General features: G+C 44.5%; 1 protein-coding gene across 1 annotated transcript in view; it reads right to left on the bottom strand.

Annotated features, from left to right (window-relative positions):
* The window catches only part of SPAG16 (sperm associated antigen 16), a gene marked incomplete at its 5' end in the record, with an annotated part of 372,352 nt that overhangs the window by 143,343 nt on the left and 207,790 nt on the right, over positions 1-21,219 (bottom strand). Inside the window, one exon of the mRNA XM_081312658.1 lies at positions 13,282-13,467. Coding sequence (XP_081168784.1) covers positions 13,282-13,467 — 186 coding nt within the window. The remainder of the gene's footprint in view (positions 1-13,281; positions 13,468-21,219) is intronic.

Genomic DNA, 21,219 nt, shown 5'->3' with positions numbered 1-21,219 from the left:
GAAGAGCCTAATGCTGGGAAAGATTGAGGGCAATAGAAGAACGGGACGACAGAGAATGAGGTGGCTGCATGGAGTCACTGAAGCAGTAGGTGTGAGCTTAAATGAACTCCAGAAGATGGTAAAGGATAGGAAGGCCTGGAGGAACGTTGTCCATAGGCTCGAGATGGGTCGGACACGACTTCGCAGCTAACAACAACAACAACAACAACAACAAACAGGTTAAATATCTGGGAATATATGTGTCTTCAAGCGGTGGCGTGCTCCGACCCTCCAGTTGGTACCCATTTATCCGGGGGTGAGAGGGATCAGGCCCCTGAGCTCAGGCTGGTGTACTTTAATGCCATATCCGTTGTGAACAAGGCTCCCCTCGTCCGTGATTTGATCGAGGAGGAACACGCGGATCTGGCATGCATTACAGAAACCTGGTTGGGCTCAGAGGGAGGTGTCCCTCTGACTCAGCTTTGCCCTCCAGGTTTCTGTGTGTTACATCGGCCATGGGCTCAGGGCAGGGGCGGTGGGGTGGCGGTAGTTATCCAGGAGACCTTATGTCTGCGGGAGACCACTATTGTACAGATAGGCGAGAGTTAATCCCTCCTCTTGAGGTGTGGCCCTGGGGCTCAGTTGGGCTTGTTGCTAACATACCTGGCACCCAGCTGTGTAGCAACGGCCCTGCCCGAGCTTCTCGACGCCCTCTCAGGGTTGACAGTTGAGTTTCCCAGACTTATAGTTTTGGGCGACTTTAACCTGCCTTCTCTGGGAGGGTTGTCTGAGTTGGTCCGGGAGTTCATGGCCTCCATGACAGCGATGGACCTGACCCAAGTAATTCAGGGTCTGACTCATGGGGAAGGACACACTCTCAACCTAGTTTTCTTATCTGGGCAGTGGTTTGATTATCTGGGAGGGGGTTCGTCAACTATTGTCCCCCAGTCATGGTCCGATCATCAGGTCCTGCAGTTGGTCTTCCGCTATGCCACCCCCCGCTGCTGGGCCTGCGAAACCGACCAGGTGGTTCTTCCCCAGGCACCTAATGGATCCGGAACGGTTCCAGACAGCGCTTGGGTCTATACCTATCCCTCTCGCTCACAGCCCGGCCAACGCCTTGGTGGATGCCTGGGAAAGGGCTGCCACCGAGGCGCTCGACCGTGTTGTACCCTTGCGACCCCTGACCCGGCGAAGATCCCGGTGGGCTCCATGGTTTTCTGTGGAGCTACAGGAGATGAAGCATCGGAGACGAGGTCTAGAGAGCTGTTGGAGATACAGCTGGTCTGAGTCTGACCGATTGCGGTTAAGAACCTTTACGAGGTCTTATCTCGCAGCGATGAAGACAGCAAAGTCTAATTATTTCGCTGCCCTCATCGCGTCTGCAGATAATCGCCCGGCTGCCCTGTTTAGGGTGACTCGCTCCCTCCTTAATCAGGAGGTGAGGGAGGAGCCCTTGCAGGGGCGGGCCGACGAGTTTAGCTATCATCTGACGGACAAAATCACTCAGATTCGAGCCGGTTTGGATTCTGACTGGGCAGAGACTGACGGGGAGGAATCGAGTGGTCTAGACAATGTTACCTGGAGTGAATTCGATCCTGTGACCACAGATGAGGTGGACAGGATCATGAGGAGACTGAGTTTCGCCACGTGTTTATTGGACCCATGCCCCTCCTGGCTGGTATATGCAGCCCGGGAGGAGAAACGAGGCTGGTTCCAGGCAGTAATAACTGCTTCTTTGAGGGAGGGTACCTTCCCTGCCGCCTTGAAGGAGGTGGTGGTGAGGGCCCTCCTCACAAAGCCTGCCCTGGACCCAGCTATTTTGAACAACTATCGTCCGGTCTCCAACCTTCGCTTTCTTGTGAAGGTGGTTGAGAGCATGGTGGCACTTCAGCTAGCTCTGTTCCTGGAGGAAACTGATTATCTGGACCCGTACCAATCGGGTTTCAGGCCCGGGTACAGCACGGAGACGGCATTGGTTGCACTGGTGAATGATCTCTGCCGGGCTCGGGACAGGGGTTGTTCCTCTGTCCTAGTCCTGTTAGACCTCTCAGCGGCTTTTGATACCATCGACCATGGTATCCTACTGCGGCGTCTCAGGGGGTTGGGAGTGGGGGGCACTGTTTTACAGTGGTTCTCCTCCTACCTCCTGGGCTGCTCGCAGTCAGTGTTGACGGGAGGGCAGAGGTCTGCCCCGAGGCCTCTCGTTTGTGGATTTCCTCAGGGGTCGGTCCTCTCTCCCCTCTTATTCAACATCTACATGAAGCCCCTGGGTGAGCTCATTCGTGGTTTCGGGGTGGGGTATCATCAGTATGCTGATGATACCCAGCTCTTTCTTTCCACCCCGGACCAACCCAGTGATGCCCTCGACATGATGTCCAGTTGCCTAGAGGCGGTCCAGGTTTGGATGGGGAAAAACAGGCTTCGTCTCAATCCTGCCAAGACTGAGTGGCTGTGCATACCGGCCCAGGGATAGGGCCTTCTCAGTGGGGGCGCCTGCCCTCTGGAACCAGCTGCCAGTGGAGCTGAGGACTGCCCCCAACCTCCGTTCATTCCGCCGGGGCCTGAAGACCTGGCTCTTCGAGCTCTCTGGCCCAGGCTGAGGATTAATTTATTTTAATTGGGGTTTTAGTTGCACAGGGTTAAATTTAATCTTTTTTAAACTGGTTTTAACCTTTGTATTTTTGGTTTTTAATTCCCTGTAAACCGCCCTGAGTCCTCAGGGAACGGGCGGTATATAAATGTAATAAAATAAATAAATAAATAAATAAATAAATCTCGGGAGAACCAGCTTTGTCCATCGCTAACTATGGGGGGTGAGGTGTTACCCCCCATTGATAGGGCCTGCAACTTGGGCATCCTCCTGGATTCATGGCACAGTTTGGAAGATCATATAGGAGCTGTGGCCAGAGGGGCTTTTGCCCAGGTTCACCTGGTGCACCAGTTACGGCCCTATCTGGACCGAGATGCCCTACGCACAGTCACTCATGCATTTGTGACCTCCTGGCTAGACTACTGCAATGCTCTCTACATGGGGCTGCCCCTGAGGACCACTCAGAGGTTTCAGCTGGTGCAGAATGAAGCTGCGCGAGTTGTGATGGGAGTCTCCTGATATGTTCTGTACCAGCCTACTACTGGCCCTGCAGAAAAGGCAGGGACAACCCCTTTACAAGAAGGCAAGAGGCTGGAACTAAGCCTGCCAAATTTATGGACACAAAAGCAAACAGAGCAAAACAAAACATGAACCATGAAACAGGAGCTATTCAAACGGTTGCCTTCAGCAAACCAGCCCTCCCACACATTCCCCTTTTAAACAGTTCAGGGCGTGGCTTCTCTCTGCCTCCTTCCGAGGTGCCCCATTGCCTTCCTGTATTTACTCCTGCTTGACTGCCTCCTGCGTCGGGCGTCCTTGAACAGGATGATGTGCGGACGAGAGGCAAATCTTGATATCCAATGCATGCATCAACTCCTGCCAGAAGCGGGCTGTAAACTGGGCCCCCCTATCAGAGACGACTCTATCAAGGAGGCCGTGCAGCCGAAACACCTGCTGAATGAACATATGACTGACGGTAAGCCGCGACAGGGAATGAAATGCGCCATCTTGGTCAGCATGTCCACCACCACATACACTGTCGTAAAACCAGAGGACGGGGTAAATCCGTCAGAAAGTCCATGGACACAGCCCCCCAGGGTCTTTTGGGTGTCGGCAAGGGCTGCAGTAATCCAGGAGGGGCCCCTGTCGTTGACTTGGCCTGCCTGCATGGGATGCAAGAAGTGACATAGGACTGGACGTCGTGTCGGACTCGGGGCACCAGAAGGTACGGGAGACCAGGTTCAGGGTCTTGAACAGGCCAAAATGCCCCGCTGCCGGGTTATCATGACACTGGCTGAGGATGAGTCCCCTGAGTGGCCCTCCCGGAACGTTGAGCCGGTCACGATAATACAAGAGTCCATCCGTGACCGTCCAAGGAGAATCCGGCCCCACCTCCTCCTTCCGCTGAGCCACCCACACCTCCTGCTGCTGTGCCCCCCGGATCCGAGCCCGTATATCAACCGGCTCCCGCACCGCAACAAAAGACTCGACAAGGATCACTGTCCTGGGCAGAAGCTTGTCTTCCACTCGGGAATATTCGGGCTTCCTGGACAAAGCATCCGCTCTTTGATTGTGCTTGCTAGGTATGTACCGAACTCAGAAGTCGAACCTCGCAAAGAAAAGAGACCACCGGATCTGGCATTGGTTCAAATTCCGAGCGGTCTGCAGGCTTTCCAAATTCTTATGGTCCATCTGGACCTCGATTTGATGCCCCGCTCCCTCCAGATGATGCCTTCAGGCCTCAAACGCCACTTTGATGGCCAGCAGCTCCTTCTCCCAGATTGTATAATTGGGCTCCGAAGGGTTCAGTTTTTGTGAATGGTACGCGCAAGGGAAGAGGGTACCGCTGGGCGTCGTTGCCTGGAGTAACACCGCCCCAATGGCAATGTCAGAGGCGTCTGCCTCCACGACAAACGGCCATTGCGGGTCAGGATGCTTCAAGATGGGCTCCTTCATGAAGGCTTCCTTCAAAGTCTGGAAAGCCCGTTGTTCTGGAGCGTTCCACTGAAACCGAGTCTTCTTCTGCAGGAGCCAGGTGAGGGGAGCTGTCAAGGCAGCAAACCCAGGGATGAAAGCTCGGTAATAGTTGGCGAACCCAAGAAGTCGCTGAACATCCTTCACACGACGTGGGGGTTGCCAACTCTTTAAAGACTCAACCTTACTCGGCTCCATGGTGATGCACTCAGGAGAAATGCGGTGACCCAGGAAATCGATGGTCACCTGGTAGAACTGGCACTTCTCCAACTTGGCAAACAGCCGATGTTCTCAGAGTCGCTGCAGGACCTGATGGAGATGTGAATGGTGCACTTCACGTGATGGGGAATAGATCAGGATGTCGTCCAAGTAGATCACGACAAACTGATCCAACAAATCCCGGAAAATGTCGTTCATGAAATGCTGAAACACGGTGGGGGCGTTGGTCAGACCAAACGGCATCACCGTGTACTCAAAATGTCCATAACGAGTACCAAATGCCGTCTTCCACTCATCACCCGGCCGAACCCTGACGAGGTTGTAAGCTCCACGCAGGTCCAGTTTCTTAGCCTCCTGGAGTCAGTCCAAGAGTTCGGGGATGAGGGGCAGCGGGTAACAATTGCGCACTGTGATGGCGTTGAGTTTCCTATAATCGCAGCAAAGCCGCAATTCGCCCGACTTCTTTTTAACGAAGAGCACGGGTGCAGACACTGGCAAGGACGAGGGCCGGATGAAACCACGAGCCAAATTCTTCTCCAGAAAGTCCTGCAATGCAGCCAACTCGGGGTCCACCATGGAGTATAAATGCCCCACTGGGAGAGGCACATCAGGGACTAAATCAATGGGGCAGTTATAGGGCCTGTGCGGCGGTAATTGATCTGCCTCTGTCTCGCTGAACACATCAGCAAAGTTGGACAGTTCGGGAGGCAAGGAAACCCCTGGGGAACCCTCCACCTGGCTGGCACAGATATGGCAGGAGTGGTCCACGCACTGCAAGCTTGGGAAGTTGACCAAGTTCTATGACCAATAGATCTGTGGGTCATGCACCCAAAGCCATGCCAGTCCCAAGACCACGGGGAACTGCAGATCTGAGGTGATATAGAACTGGATGGCCTTCACATGGGAACTGATGGCCATACATAATGGTTGCGTGGTGGCCGTAATTGGCCCAGACAGGAGCACTCGACCATCGATAGTCTCCACTAACATGGGCGGTTCCACCAGGCACTGGGGAACAGCTCATTTGGCCACAAATGCTAAGTCCATAAAATTTGTGGTGGCCCCAGAGTCAATTAAGGCATGGACTGGAATCCCCTCTGGCTTGCCAGGAAGGATCAGACGTGCCTCCAATATCAGAAGCCATGGAGGTCCACAGGCAGCATCGGAAAGACGTCGCTCAGTGTTGTTGTGGGATGCCCAATCTATCACACCGTCTAGATCGGGCTCAGGGTGTTTTCCGACAGAAAAGTAGGGGACTTTCTCGGGGCAGACTCGGTTACTGATGCCCGCTGTTGCTTCTTTGGGCAAAAAGCAGCCAAATGCCCAGGGTCCCCGCAGTAAAAACACAACCCCCCCGATTGTCGTCTGTTAATTTCAGTCACCTATAGATGAGACCTGGCGGCACCCAGCTCCATTGGCTCCTCCCTTTGAACTGGTGCCTCACGCACAACAGGGGCTGCAGGGGTCTGTGGGGTGGCACGGCGACTCCTTCACTGCTGCAACCGAGCATCGATCCGCAGGCAGAGATGGATCAGCCCATTCAGGTCTGAGGGAATATCCACACGGGCCAGCTCATCCAACATCTCCTCCGACAATCCATCCTGGAAGGCATCCACAAGCGCAGCCTCATTCCAGCCGGAATCCTGGCTAAGCAGCTGAAAATCACTGATATAGCCCTGTAGGGGGCGTTGACCCTGCATCAGAGCTTTCAAGCGTCGAGTAGCAGTCTGCATCTTTATAGGGTCCTCATACATCAGACGCATATGATCACAAAACCCCACAAAGTTGTCCAACAATGGACTAGGTTGAGCCAGCAGAGGTATGCCCCAACGAGCTGCATCACCCGAAAGAAGGCTTAACACAAACCCTACCTTATCCCGGTAAGTGGGGAAATCAGCTGCTCTCATGCCGATAAAGAGCTGGCATTGTCCCAGGAAAGCAGGAAACAGTTCTGGATTGCCAGTAAATTTATCCGGCATCGCAACTTGGCATTTTCTCCTGGGTGGGGGTGATGGTGGGGGTGCAGCATGGACCTGAGCTTGCAATTGAGCGACCTGAGCTGCCAACAAAGTGAGTTGCTGGGCGAGCTGGGCATTCTCAGCACGTAGCTGCTCCATAATAATAATAAGGGGTGGGAGGCTGAAGGCAAACTGTTCTGTACCAGCCTACTACTGCCCCTGCAGAAAAGGCAGGGACAACCCCTTTACAAGAAGGCAAGAGGCTGGAACTAAGCCTGCCAAATTTATGGACACAAAAGCAAACAGAACAAAACAAAACACGAACCATGAAACAGGAGCTATTCAAAAGGTTGCCTTCAGCAAACCAGCCCTCCCACACATTCCCCTTTTAAACAGTTCAGGGCGTGGCTTCTTTCTGCCTCCTTCCGAGGTGCCCCATTGCCTTCCTCTGTTTACTCCTGCTTGAGTGCCTCCTGCATCGGGCGTCCTTGAACAGGGCCAGCTGTGGTGTTCTGAACCAGCCCTCTTCTCGCACCCCTAATCAAAAGAAGAGTCTGGAAAGCGTCCAAGGCTAAAAGGCTTCTGCCAAGATTTAATTACGCAGTTAACAAAAACACAAGAGCTTGTCTTCTCAAGCGGAAAAGTTGCTTTCAGCAACCAGCCCCTCCCCAAACACTTCTTTTATAGAGAGCTCAGGGCGTGGTCTCCCTGTGCCTCCTCCCGAGGAGTCCCATAGCCTTTCTTTGTTTGTCCCTGCTCGTCTGTCTCCTGCGTCGGGCGTCCTTGAACAGGGCCAGCTGTGGGTCATCATCCTCCGCACTCTTGGGCTCACACAGCTGAGAAGAGGTCCCCGGCTGAGGACTCTGCAAAGCCTCCAAATCATCATCAGCCGGTTCGTTTCCCTCCTCCAAACCATCAGCAGCCGGTTCGTTTCCCTCCTCCCCCTCAGAGTCATCCGATACATCAGAGCCGGCTGTCGGACCCACAGGCTGGCCCTGAGTCACAACATGTGGGTCTTCTTCATCCACGCTGTCAGGCTCACACAGCTGGGTCTGCGTCGTAACCAGATGAGAGGGGACTGGCTGAGGGCTCTGCGGAGCCTCAATACTATCCTCAGCAAGCTCTCCAACACCCCCGTCCTCCTGCTCTGAATCGTCCGACCCAACTGCCGTACCCACAGGCTGACCCTGAATCACAACATGATACTCCCATGTAACACCTCTTCTCCGCGAGCTGCATTGGCTTCCAATTGCTCTCCGGGTGAGATTCAAGGTGCTGGTGATGACCTATAAAGCCCTAAATGGCATGGGCCCAGATTATCTGAGGGAGCACCTGCTGCCAGCGTCAATTTCCCATCGTCCTGTGCGCTCCCACAGGGAGGGCCTCCTCAGGGTACCGCCAGTCAAGGATTGCTGACGGGCAATCCCCAGTGGGAGGGCGTTCTCTGTGGGCGTGCCTGCCCTATGGAATCAACTGCCAACGGAACTCCGGACTGCCCCCGACCTTCGTTCATTTTGCCGGGACCTAAAAACCTGGCTCTTTGAGCTATCTGGTCTGGACTGAGGGGTTTAATGTTTTTAAATTGTGATTTTAATTTTTTGCAGCTAGACTTAATTTAATTTAATTTTTATTTTATATTGTATTGTTTTTAAATTTTGCCTTGTAAACCACCCTGAGTCCTTTGGGAGTAGGGCGGTATATAAACCAAATTAATAAATAAATAATAAATAAATAAATAACAGCAAGATGTTGAACAATAAAAGAAGTTAACTACACAAAACTATTGAATCAAATAAGATTGGATTTGGAAAAATGGAAAAACTTGTAAATGTCAATATTAGGAAGAATTGCTACAGTGAGAATGAACATACTACCAAAAATCTTATTCTTATTCCAAACAATACGTATAAAACCTGAGAAAAAATTATTTGAAGACTTAAATTTATTAATCTTGAAATTTATTTGGCAAGGAAAGTAAGCTTGAATTAAAATGAAAATGCTACAAGATGCGAAGGAAAATGGAGTTCTTGGTCTACCAGAGTGGGTTTTATATTATCAAGCATCTGCATTAACATGGGTAAAAGAATGGATAACTCTCAGAAACAAAAGGCTGTTATATCTGGAGGGGCATGATTTACAATTGGGGTGGCATGCTTTTTTATGGTTCAGAAAAAGTAAAGTTCATAAATATTTCCAATATCACTATATAAGAAATGCATTATTAACAACATGGAAAAAAATAAAATGTAAAATATATTTGAAAATTCCAGGGTGGTTGTCAACAATGGAAGCATTTTTACACCCAAATTTAGTTAACTTTGAAAAAATCTGGAAATATAGAGATATCTTAAATTCTGAAGGGAGTTTAAAATCTAAACTAGAAATGGAAAATGGGTATCAATTTATCATGGTGGGCACACTTACAAATGCAAGCTAGATATGATAAAGATGTTAAACTGTATGATTTTATAAAGGAACAAACTGTGTTTGATAAGACATTGTTAACTTCTGATGAGAAACTAATAAAGAAGATGTATAATTTTCTATTAACTTTGAAAATGGAAAGCGAACAAGTTAAAGAAGCAATGATAAGGTGGGTGAAAATTTTTGGATAAAATATAGAATTAGAAAAATGGCAAAATTTATGGGAAAGAAAGTACAAACTGACAATGTCAACCTCCTACAAAGAAAGTTTATATAAAATGTTTTATAGATGGCACTTGCCACCAGCAAGACTAGCAAAAATGTTCACAAACATATCAGATAGATGTTGGAAATATAAACATATGTCAGGCACTTATTATCATGTTTGGTGGACATGTGACAAAGTAAAGAGTTTCTGGAAAAAGATACATGCTTGGCTAGAAAAGATGTTGGGAGGATATGTATATTTTAAACCTGAACTTTTTTATTAGGTATAATGCCAGAAAAGATTAATAAACAATGCATATATTTGATTTTGCATGTCACAACAGCGGCAAGAATTATATTTGTGCAATACTGGACAAATGAAGGAATACCATCAGATGAAAAAATAATTTAAAAAATATTAGAATGCGCAGAGATGGATAGACTGATTATGAGACTGAAAGAAAAAGAAAAAACGGAATAATATCAAACTTGGGACTTATTTTATTGATGGCTAGAGGAAAGAATAAAGGATTAAGAATTAAATATGTATTAGCGAATGTAAACTCAGACAACACGTTTGTTGAGAAATTATTACTGAATGTATGGGGGGAAAAAACCTAATAAAACTCTTATAAAAAATATTTAGGAATACCTGTAGTTATAGTTTCAATTGCCAGTCCTACCAGTAGCTGACGTAGTAGGGCAAGTGGGCTATGTGCAAGGTCTATACATATGTTCACTAGGGGAGTATAGATCATAGGTAATCTGCTTAAAGTGGCAGACTTTCAACAGGGAAATATCTTAAGGGGGCACATTGCTTCTCTTTGATAAAACATGAAAGGAGTGCTAATTGGTCTTAGATGGCCAATCAATCTTGCTAACTGTGGCTACCGGGCCACTGATAAATGAATGAAGCCAAATGGCAAGCTTGTTGAATTCTTGTTGAAACGGGACATTGTCGTTTTTTGTGGCAAAGTTCTAAAGAGTAAATTTGCTTGAATATCCAACTAAGCAAAGTGCCTTTTGGAAATGGACATAGCCTTAGTATTAAAAAAAAATTGGACCCTAATAGGGGGAGGGTAAGATGCTTTACAATAAAATACAGGAAGTGTGCACTAAAAGGGGGTGTCTGTAAACAGGCAGTTGTCCAGATATGGGTAATGTACTTTGCAAGTGACAGACCTTTTTAGTCCTAGGAACCAGGAACAAGGAAATTTTGCAGAGGAGAAGAATAATAAGAGCTCTTATTCATGGTACATACTGCAGATTCATGAACTTCTAATTGCAAAACATAGGCTCACATTATGCTTGAATGCACTATACCTATGAGGAGGTGGGATTCAGATATTTTTCTCTAATTCCACTAGTGTTCAAAGCATTATTGAAGCAATAAGCTTTTTAAAAGTAAATATCCTGGAATATAAAACAATGTCTCTCAAAAAAAGATTAGACTGAAATTACAATATCTGTCTCTGTTACCATATTCTCAACAAATCAAAAGTGATATCTTTGTTTTAAAAATAATATTTTAGGGGGGGAAATCCTATTGTTTCTTTAAACAAATGCATTTAGTTTAATAAAATAAATTAAACAAAATTTGATCTCATATCACCTCTTGGGATATTTCATCAAAAGCATGTATAAACAAAACAATTTTAAATTCTTTGTCCTGAATTCCAGGTCAAAGTAGACATCTTGCTTACTTAACTACTTATTATTAACTACATTTGATATTAATACTATTATTAGTCATAGGAAATGTATATAAGGTATCAATCTACTTTAAAAAAATGAAATGTTTTTCAGAGCCAGATGTAAGTTATTGCAGGGGCAAATAAAGAAGCAGGATGAATCACTACAATTATTCTCAGCTTCACAATCTAGGGCTGTAAACCATTGTTATAAGTCAACCTAAAGTTTTATATTTGCACAACCGAATGAGTGCCATTATTTACATAATTCAAACATGAACAACAACAAAGCATGAAAAATTATGGTATTTTTCAATATATTACTAAACTGAAACACAAGATGTAAAAGACATGAGATAGTTATAAAAGGCTCTATTTCTCAAATATATCATGATAGCAAAAGCAATTTAGTAGTCCTCGAGTTACCAATGTAATGGAGTCTGCCCATTCCATTCGTAACTCAAGCATTCATAGGAATAAATCTCATACCATTAAAGTGATTCAATCCCAGCTTTCGCCCATGCATTCGCTAATTTAATGCATGGGTGAATGCACGGCTCCTTAAGTAAGCATGAGGTATCTCAGGGTGGGGAAAGCCATGGGGAGGGCCTAGTGCTTCTGACCACCCAAGGCCTCCCCTGACCCACTGAAATACCTCATACTCCCTCCCATCCACAATTGCTTCCCCCCATCTTGCCACACTGGGTCACTTACGTTGTGAAGATCTGTCTCCTCTCCAGCCTCTTTGTTTCTTTCTCTGCTTCCAGCAAGAGCAGAGGGAGGCCTCTGAGGCCTAGAATGGACATCCGGAAGCACGTGGCTGCCACCCATGGTCTCCGTTCTGGGCCTTTGGAGCCCTCTGAAGTATCCCGCGACATCCTTTCCAGGCGGCAGTAGCCCAGAAAAGGCCTCCAACGCCCAGATCGGGCCTTCAAAGTCCCACTGAAGTGTCCTTTCCAGGCCCAGAATGGAGGCCGTCGGCTGTGGCCATGTGCTTCTGGAGGTTTGTTCTGGGCCTCGGAGGCCCAGAACAGAGGCCGGGGGGAGGCTTTTGCGTGCCTCCAGAGGTCTGTTTTCCCCTGGCTTCCATTCTGTTCTCTGTTGCAGAGAACAGAGGCCTAAACTATTGTGAGGCCAATAGCATGAGATCTCGCACCACTGATTTCTGTGATCCTGCATTTCTTTAGGCCTCCATTCTCTGTGAATGCACCGAAAGAAGCAGAGAAAGAGCCAAGAAAGTGAAAGATCTCTTGATCTTCACAAGCTGAGTATCCATAGGCCTAGTGCCTAGGGAGACCCGGGGGGGGGAGAAGGATGAAATAGTCAGGGTGAATGTTGCAATGGCACTGAGGTTGTTCTTAAGGGCAAATGACGGCTGTGGTGCGGCAATATTCATAATTTTGGGACTTTTCCGTAAATACTAGGGGGCGCTTATTGCATAAAGTTGAACATTTGCTAAGGGCATGCTTGTAACTCGGGGATTACCTGTACACTAGAGAAAATCAGCAGTAATTAAGATACCCTACACAGTATTGTTCTAGATAGAATACTGAGTTCAGCAGTAATCTTTCATGTCAATCAAAATGCCCTTTGCAAAGTAATGGTTTTTATAAAGCAATATGATACAATAATTTGTGGTTTTCCTTGCACTGATGGGCAATGCATAGCATCCTACACTCTTAAGTTCTAATTCCTTTTGCAATCAAGTAGTTCTGACTTTTCTCAAATTAATTTGTGCCTGCTATGTGACTGGGGAACCAAGGCAGGACACAGTATCGGATAAAGAATCTGAGCTTCCATCCATTCTTGCTCTGTTCTGCACTTACTTAAGAACCCAGCAATTATTTCTTAAGGTGACCTAAATGTGCTTGCTTCATTTAAGGATAGAATAGCTGCATTCAATTATTATTTTTGTGCCTCTCAGTGAGGTTTTGACTCCTGGCAACTTCCTGGATTGGTACCTGCAATTTTCTTGGTAAATTTTTTCAGAAATGGTTTGCCACTGCCTGCTTCCTAGGGATGACAGAGAATGACTGGCCTAAAATCAGCCAGCTGAATTTATACCTAAGGCAGAACTAGAAGTCGTGGTTTTCTGGTTTGTAACATAATGCCTTAACCATTACACTAAAGTGGCTCTCTAAATTATTGTTTGTTTTGCCTAAAAACTCCACACTTTTAACCCCCTGTTTACATTTACACATATGAAAAAATAAAGAGATTATAAACAGTCACATACCTCTTCAGGTCCCAGACTTTGCTTGTTTCATCCATAGAGGCAGATGCGACAAAATCACCACATGAATGCCAAGAACAATCCAACACTGCATAGCTATGACCTTCTAGTGTTAGAATGCAGCCACCCTTCGTGAAGTCCCATACACGAACTGTTTTGTCTCCACTTGAAGTAACAAGTTTGGATCCACTATCATGGAAAAACATAAATCTGAATTAGAACTTTAGGAAAGTTCTTGCACAGCTGTTCAACTAAATTTTTCCAAGTCAATATGATGAAAATCTCCATTTTTCACACTACTAGTATTGCTATTACTATTATTTATATATTATTTTCAAATGCTCAAAGAAATGTAATACTTTATATTTTTACTTTATACGAATATATAGTATACTGTTGATTGAAGCTATGGAAAAGGTTGGCTAATCTTGTTAAGTACCACATTAATGACAAAGCAGAGTAAGGTGCAACTCAAACATGATGGAAGAGGAATTGAGCTTAAGTGTGATCCCAGTAATATACAGAGGATTGGTTCCATTTTTTAAACCTAGGCTTTCAAGAAGGAAATTAATTTTTCTACTTAAAATGTGTAATAGTTTAAACCAAGCACACACAGACATCACACACACACACATCATAATATAATCTAAAATCCAGCAAACCCAGACCTCCTCTATCTTTAGAATGTTGTAGCAACTTGTATTTAATTCTTTTTTTTATTTTGCCAAATAAATTTAGATATAAGTTGCTACAAGATTCTTTAGATAGAGGAGGTCTGGGTTTGCTGGATCTTAGATTATATTATGATGCATGTTATCTGGTATGGTTAAAAGATTGGATAACTTTAAAAAATTCAAGGCTATTAGACCTCGAAGATTTTGATTTGAGATTTGGGTGGCATGTCTGTCTGTGGTATGACAAAGTAAAAGTTAACCCTGGTTTCAAGATTCATGTTATTAGGCAATTGGTTGCATGTGTATGGTGGAAGTATAAAAGAAGATTACCTGCTAAAGTGCCATCTATCACCTTAGGAAACATTACATAGAACAGAGATGATTTTGGAATGAAAATGGATGACATTTTGAGACTTATTGATATTTGAAAAAGAGGGATTTAAGATAAAGACAAGAGAACAACTAATAAGTGAAGGTTTTGCTTGTGATTAATGTAATTATTATAGAACTTTTGTAAGATTTAAATTTGATAAAAAAAGTTTTATTTTCACAAGACCTCAATCTGAATTGGACATTAATTTATGTTCTGGAGTTGACCACTTGATTTCTAAAGTATATAAAATGCTACGTAAGAAGAACCCAGAAGATGAATATGTTAAAAACTGTATTGCAAAATGGGCAAAAAAAAATATGGATATAATACAGGTAGTCCCCGAGGTACGAACCGAATGGAGCCTTAGGCTCATGTCAAAAAAATTCATCAAATGAATCAGACTCAATTTTACAAATTTTTAAAATCAAATTCATTAATTAAATCAAATGGGCTGTTAAATGAACAAAGATCTGACTTACTATTTCCTCTGATAGCTGTCATGTTAACTGAACTGGGAGGGTTTCCCACTAGCCTATCAGCTGTTTCCGGTGTGCTCAGGAACTAAATTGCCTCCAATTTAACTTGGAGCCATTGAAGTTTCTTTTTAAAAAAATAACAACTACTGCTAGCCACCTCAAGTGTCTTCAGCTAGCTGCCCAGGGGGATGGGGGGTGGGTGGGGCCATTGCTCTAAAAAACAAACAAAGACTCTTAATTAGCTTAAGAGTTTCCAGCCAGGCATCCAGAGGGAGATGGGAGAGAAATCTGCAAAACTGTTGACTTGCAATGGTAACAGAGATGGAAGGGACCTTGTGGTCATCTAGTTTAACTCACTGCTCTCACAAGAGAGTATTTCTGATAAATGCATATCCAGTCTCTTCTTAAAAGCTTCCACTGATGGGACACCCACAACGTCTGGAGGCAATTTAAATTTAAAACCTACAGACTACAGCAGGGGTGTCAAACTGCTGGCCCGCGGGCTAGGCGCATCACAAAAACCATGCCCACCCCATTGCCGGCAATGGGGAAAAAGCTCCGATATGTCGCATGATGTCATGTGACTGTCAACGCTGCTAACATCAAATGTTATTGCTTGACAAGAGATGAAGAAGCAGCCATTTCATATGTTAAACTTGTGTATTGCTTTCAGAGATTGAGTTTAAGGTCGGGAGGGGGGAAGAGGAGGATTGTACCTTCAAGGCCATCTGAAATTAAAGAAGATAAGAACTTGGCGAGTTTTCTAACGGAAGGGAAACTGATTCTTTAAATTAATTGGAGAATAAGATTAATGACAAAATTAGAAAGGTGGAGAATTGTGTTTTAATATATTGTGCAAGGGGCGGAGATTTCAGATTCCAGCTTCGTTCGAGCAACCATTTGCTGGTATATTAGGCTGAATAAAGGACTTTTAAAGTAAACAATGCCTCAGGAGTCACTTGAAAAGCCCACACATCGGAAACTTGACAGTGACGTTGCGAGTTTGACATGTCTGGACTACAGTAATATATGCTAATCTCCAAAATAAAAGCTCAATAGTTTGCAAACACAATACTTTACAAAATGCAGTACTTAAAAAGCAGAGCAGTTCCCAAAGTGCCTACAAACAAACACTATAACAAAAAAAATATTTTAAAATACTTACAGAAGTAATTCTACCACTTGAGCCCAGGAGAAGTAGCAGATTGCAGCAAAAGAAAAACCAGTGCCGGCTCAGCTCTTATTTGGCCATGTGACCAGGGACAAAAAAAACGTTTCTGGCTGAACGGCCCAGGAAAGTCAGAGAGATAAAAATAGCTGTCGCTGTAGTAGAAACTAAACCAAGTCCCATGGCTACACAGGCCTCTTTTTGGTCGTAATTTTGAATTTCTAATGTACCTTTTCTGAATTAATTTGTTTTTGTGAAAACTCGCTAAATAAATGCTCGTACCTGGGGGATTACCTATATAATGCTAGATAAATCAGAGAATGTTTGGACGAATGAACTAAAATTCACATTAAATTGTACTTTGAAAGAAAACTTTTACAAAATGATTTGCCATTGGAACTTGACCCCAGATAGAATAGTAAAAATATATAAAGGAATTTCTAATAAGTGCTAGAAATGTAATCAAAATCCAGGTTCATTTTATCGTCTGTGGCAGTCTTGCAAATATGTAAAAACATACTGGATAAACATAACAATGACAATGCAAAAAAAAATATTAAAATACAAATATTAATGAAACTTAAAGCTTTTCTTTTTGGTATGATGGACAAGCCAATTAAAAAACAATTAATGGGGTGCGATTCCTTCACATGGTGATGTTTGTGAGGATTGTACATGCCAAACACTGGAAAGAAAAAGGGATGCAGAAGGTTGAAGAATGGATTTTGAAATTGACTGACTAGACAGCTTTATAAGAGACTGGAAACTGCTTCAGACTTTTTACGTGCTAAATATAGTAATATATGGTTAACAGAGGGATTTGAGGATTAGTGTAATTTTTAGCTCAACCTTTTGACTGCTTTTCATATATATGGATACAATACATACACACACGCACACATATACACAAACATATATGTATATGGAGGATAATGTAGTGCTTTTTCTTTTCTTTCAGCACCTAGCCAGGGTGGATCCTGCATGTCAAATGTTAAACATTTAAAGGGCTGAATGTATGCTTTTGTTTTGTTTCATTTTGCTTGTTTGTTTTATTGTTTTGTATTTTATTCTCTAAATAAAACAATAAATAAATATTAAAAAAAGTTTGATGCATTATGATCAGTTTCAGTTTCAAACTGACAAAACATGCAAGGAACATTTGTTAATCAACTCCATAGAAAGACTAAAACTATTGTTATTGAGATCCTGTACCATTATTTTAAATTTTTCAATGTTGTGTGGAAAGTCATCCCCACAGAGAAGAAAATATTAAAAGGACAGACAAATATATTTCCTCAAAGGATCTTAAAGAGGCAGAAAAGCATGTCCAGTTTTTCTTAATAGCCCCAAGTCTCCCTCCCCCAAGCAGAAACCGGCTCTGTAGAAATGCAGATGTAAACTATTCAGGAAGGTTGAAGCTAAAAGATTAAGAAGCCAAAGACAGCTAAAATCTACACAGCCTGCCCAAACTCTAAGACAGGACATAATAGGATTAGCCCACAGATGCCAAAGGGGCATAGTCAGACTCAGGCCAAAAGTACATGACACAGGAAATACAAAACCTCAAACAGGAACAGGAAACAACCTCAAGAGCCCGAGAGGGTATAAAAACCCACACCCTACATGTGCTGTTTCTCTTTTCTTCCAGAGCCATCTTTCTGTCTGGCTCTCCTCTTCAATAAACTGCAACCTTCTTTCTAAAGCAGTTGCTATGTTGTTTATTCCTGGCTTGGACTGAACCATGATGAAGACTTTTCCTTCAACAATTGTTTGAGTATTTAAATAGCCAGTACTATTGTAATGATTAAAGAGTTGGACTAGAACTAGAAAAACTACTGTATATACTTGCAGGTAAGTCATTCACAGATTTTGGTGGTGTATTTTGGAATCTAAAATTCTTGGCTTATGTACTTATAGTTATGCTAGGTTCTGCTCGAGCTACCTCATGGGTTGTAATTGTAGGAATAAAGCAAAAGCAAAATAAAGCAAAAGTAAAAGCAAAATAAAGCCATGTAGGCTGCCTTGAAGAAATCTACCCCATAATCCTATAGAGCAGGGGTCCTCAATCCCTGGTCTGTGGACCGGTACCACACAGCTAGAGGCATGCAGTGAATCTGCAGGGGTCTGGGCAGGGGTGGGAGAGTGGCAGGGCAGAAGCCGGCTTGCTTAGTGCAAAGGTTCTCCAGCGGCTGCGCTTGCAACTGGCTTGAAACATCTGAGCTCAGTGTTCTTCCTCCTCTTCCTCCTCCTGCTTCATGTACTCTCTCTTCTTCTGCCTCCTCCTCCTCTTCCTGCTTTTCTCTCCCTCCTGCTACGTTTTCTTCCTCCTCTTCTTCCTCACTTTCCTCCTCTCCCCCTCCTGGCATCCCAGTTGGGCTTCTGCTCCCTTCGTGCAAGTCTCCAAGTTTCCAAGGCAAGCACGCTCCAGCCCAACGTGCAACTGGGGACTTCCCAAAACCTTGTTGGAGGGGGTTCCCCTCCATGGTATGTGTTTGTGAAGGTTCTCGTTCTCTCTCTCTCTCTCTTCCAGAGGTGATTAAGAGGTCCCAGTCACTACCTGGGCACAAGCCAAAATGAAAACCCAACTAGCTGATGATTTAAAGGGTATTCTAAAGACAGCTTTGGAGGAGGATGAGTGGTTACAAATGTACAAGGAAGAATGTACAATGCTAGATGGTCTAGCTTGTGTGGAAGCCAAACTATATGTACCACAAAGCCAACGATTAATGGTTCTAGAAAAAAGCCATGATTCAAAAGTGGCTGGGCATTTTGGCTGCTCTGCACCTAATCAAGCAGCAATTTTGGTGACCATCACTGAATAAGGACATAGAAAGCTATGTGACTAGCTGCCAAGAGATGACAAGGAAAAACACCCAAGCTTCTCCAGCCAGTAACAGAGCCCTAAGCCCCATGGAAAGAGATATCAATGGACTTTATTGCAGAACTGCCTGAATGCTTGGGTAATACAGTGATCTGGGTGATAACTGATCTGTTCTCCAAGCAGGTGCACTTTATACCCTGTTAAAAATTCCCGTCAGCACGTGTTTTCATGCAGCACATCTATTGGCTGCATGGTGCTCCAGAAAGAATAATCTCAAATTGCAGAGTCCAATTACTTTGCACCTTCAGCAGGAGTTCCCTAAAACTTTTGGGGACCACTCAGGGGCTCAGCTCCTCGCATCATCCAGTTACTAATGGGGGATGCGAGAGGGCCAATTGCATCCAAGAGTAGTACCTCAGATGCTATATTAAATACCAACAGGACAATTGGACAGACCTCCTCCCTTTCATGGAAGTTGTCTATAATAACTCTGTGCACTTTAGCACCAGGTTCACTCCATTTAAAGTGGCCACAGGACAAGAATTTGTAGCTATCCTTGAATTACCTCAGGCGACCCCATTGACTGCATGGCTGAAAGATTTGGTTTGCATAGAAGAGATAGTTAGAAATGAAATATAAATGGATTCTGACATTTTGCCCCCCTTTAAAAATAGGAGAGATCCACCTATACAGGAAATAAAAATATAGATGTTAGCCTGGTTTACTGGGATATTCTGTATGAAACCTCTTTAGCAACTTAGGTGCATTGATGTGAAGTTTATGGACCCACTCGTTTTCTGAGGAGGGAAGGTGTCAGTCCCTGAGTAGTTCCTAAGAGGGATAAAAATTTCTTCCAAACCTTTGATGTAAATTGCACTCCCCTATCAGATATGATGTGTTAGGGTGCTCCATGCAGTCTGTAAATGTGCTGCACGAATAGTTTCACTAAGGTTTTTGTGGTGGGAATCTTTTGGCAAGGGATAAAGTGCACCTGTTTGGAAAACAAATCCATAAACCCCCAGATGAAAGTGTTCCCGTTGCTATCTGGTAATTCCACTATAAAATCCATGGCTATTTCTTTCCAGGGGGCTGAGGGTTTCACCACTGGTTGTAACAGTCTGGGCGACTTCCCCTGCAGCCTCTTAGCCGTTGTGCATGTTTGGCAGCTGGCCACATAGCTTTCTATGTCCTTTTTCATGGATGGCCACCAAAATTGCCTTTTAGTTAAATGTAAAGTTTTTACAAACCCAAAATGTCCTGCTGATTTTGTATCATGGCACAACTGCATGAAATTGATCCTCTGGGTGGCAGATATGTATAACTTCTCCCCCACCCAGGGTAGTCCGTCTTTGATTGTGCACACATGTCTATTTTTCTGGAACCATTCATCTGTTTCCAAGAACTTTCGGAATTTGATTCCAGTTTAGCTATCCAGCTGTGGCTTTATTTTAGCTTGGGCCCTGGTGGTTACTGGCACTGCCAGTTGTTGTTCAGGTATAAGTGGTTTAGAGTCAGTGGCTCGTGTGCTGTTATATTGGGGCATGCAAGATAATGCATCCGCCAGAAATTCTTTTCCCCCGGTAAGTGTTTATGTGTGAAACGGAATCGGTGAAAATGTTGAGACCAGCGGGCTTGCTTAGGAGTGAGTTTCCTGGGTGTTTTTAATGCTTCCAAATTTTTGTGGTCTGTCCAGACCTGGAAGGGGATTTTATTTCCTTCAAGGAAATGTCAACACGTAACTAATGACCACCTCACAGTGTATGCCTACTTTTCCTGCACAGCCCAACATTGTTCTGTCTCTGTGAGTTTCCTGTATGTATATGCACATGGTTGCAATGCCCCCTCATCATTTTCCTGTAATAATACAGCTCCCACCACATCATTTGCGTCTGCCTGTATTACGAAAGGTTTATCAGGATCTGGGTGTCTCAGTACGGGTTCGGCCTCCCAAATGCCACTTGACATTCCATTGTCCACTTCAGGGGCTGGCTGGGTTTCACTGGGGGACCCCCCTTCATTTTCAACATGTTTGTGAGGGGCAGGGCTATTTGGGCAAACAAAGGGATGAATTGGTGGTAGACATTTGCAAACCCCAGGAAACTTTGAAATTGTATGGGGTGGTACCCATTCTAATACAAGATACAAAAACAGATCATGCCAGACAAATCTTATTGCATTCTTTGACCAAGTTGTTGTGACAAAATTAGTGGATCAGATGAATGCTGTGGATATAATTTACTTGGACTTCAGTAAGGCATTTGATAAAGTAGATCACAACCTTCTACTTGATAAGATAGAAAAATGTGGGTTAGACAGAATCACCGCCAGATGGATTTGTAGCTGGCTGACCGGCCGTACTCAGTGTGTGGTCCTCAATGGAACCGCATCTACATCGAGGAAGTATGTAGTGGGGTGCCCCAGGGCTCTGT

The sequence above is a fragment of the Vipera berus genome, assembly GCF_964194415.1.
Source record: "Vipera berus genome assembly, chromosome: 1".
NCBI classification, from domain to species: Eukaryota; Metazoa; Chordata; class Lepidosauria; order Squamata; family Viperidae; genus Vipera; species Vipera berus.
The sequence above is the reverse complement of the archived record's forward strand: the minus strand, read 5'-3'. Positions and strand labels throughout refer to the sequence as shown.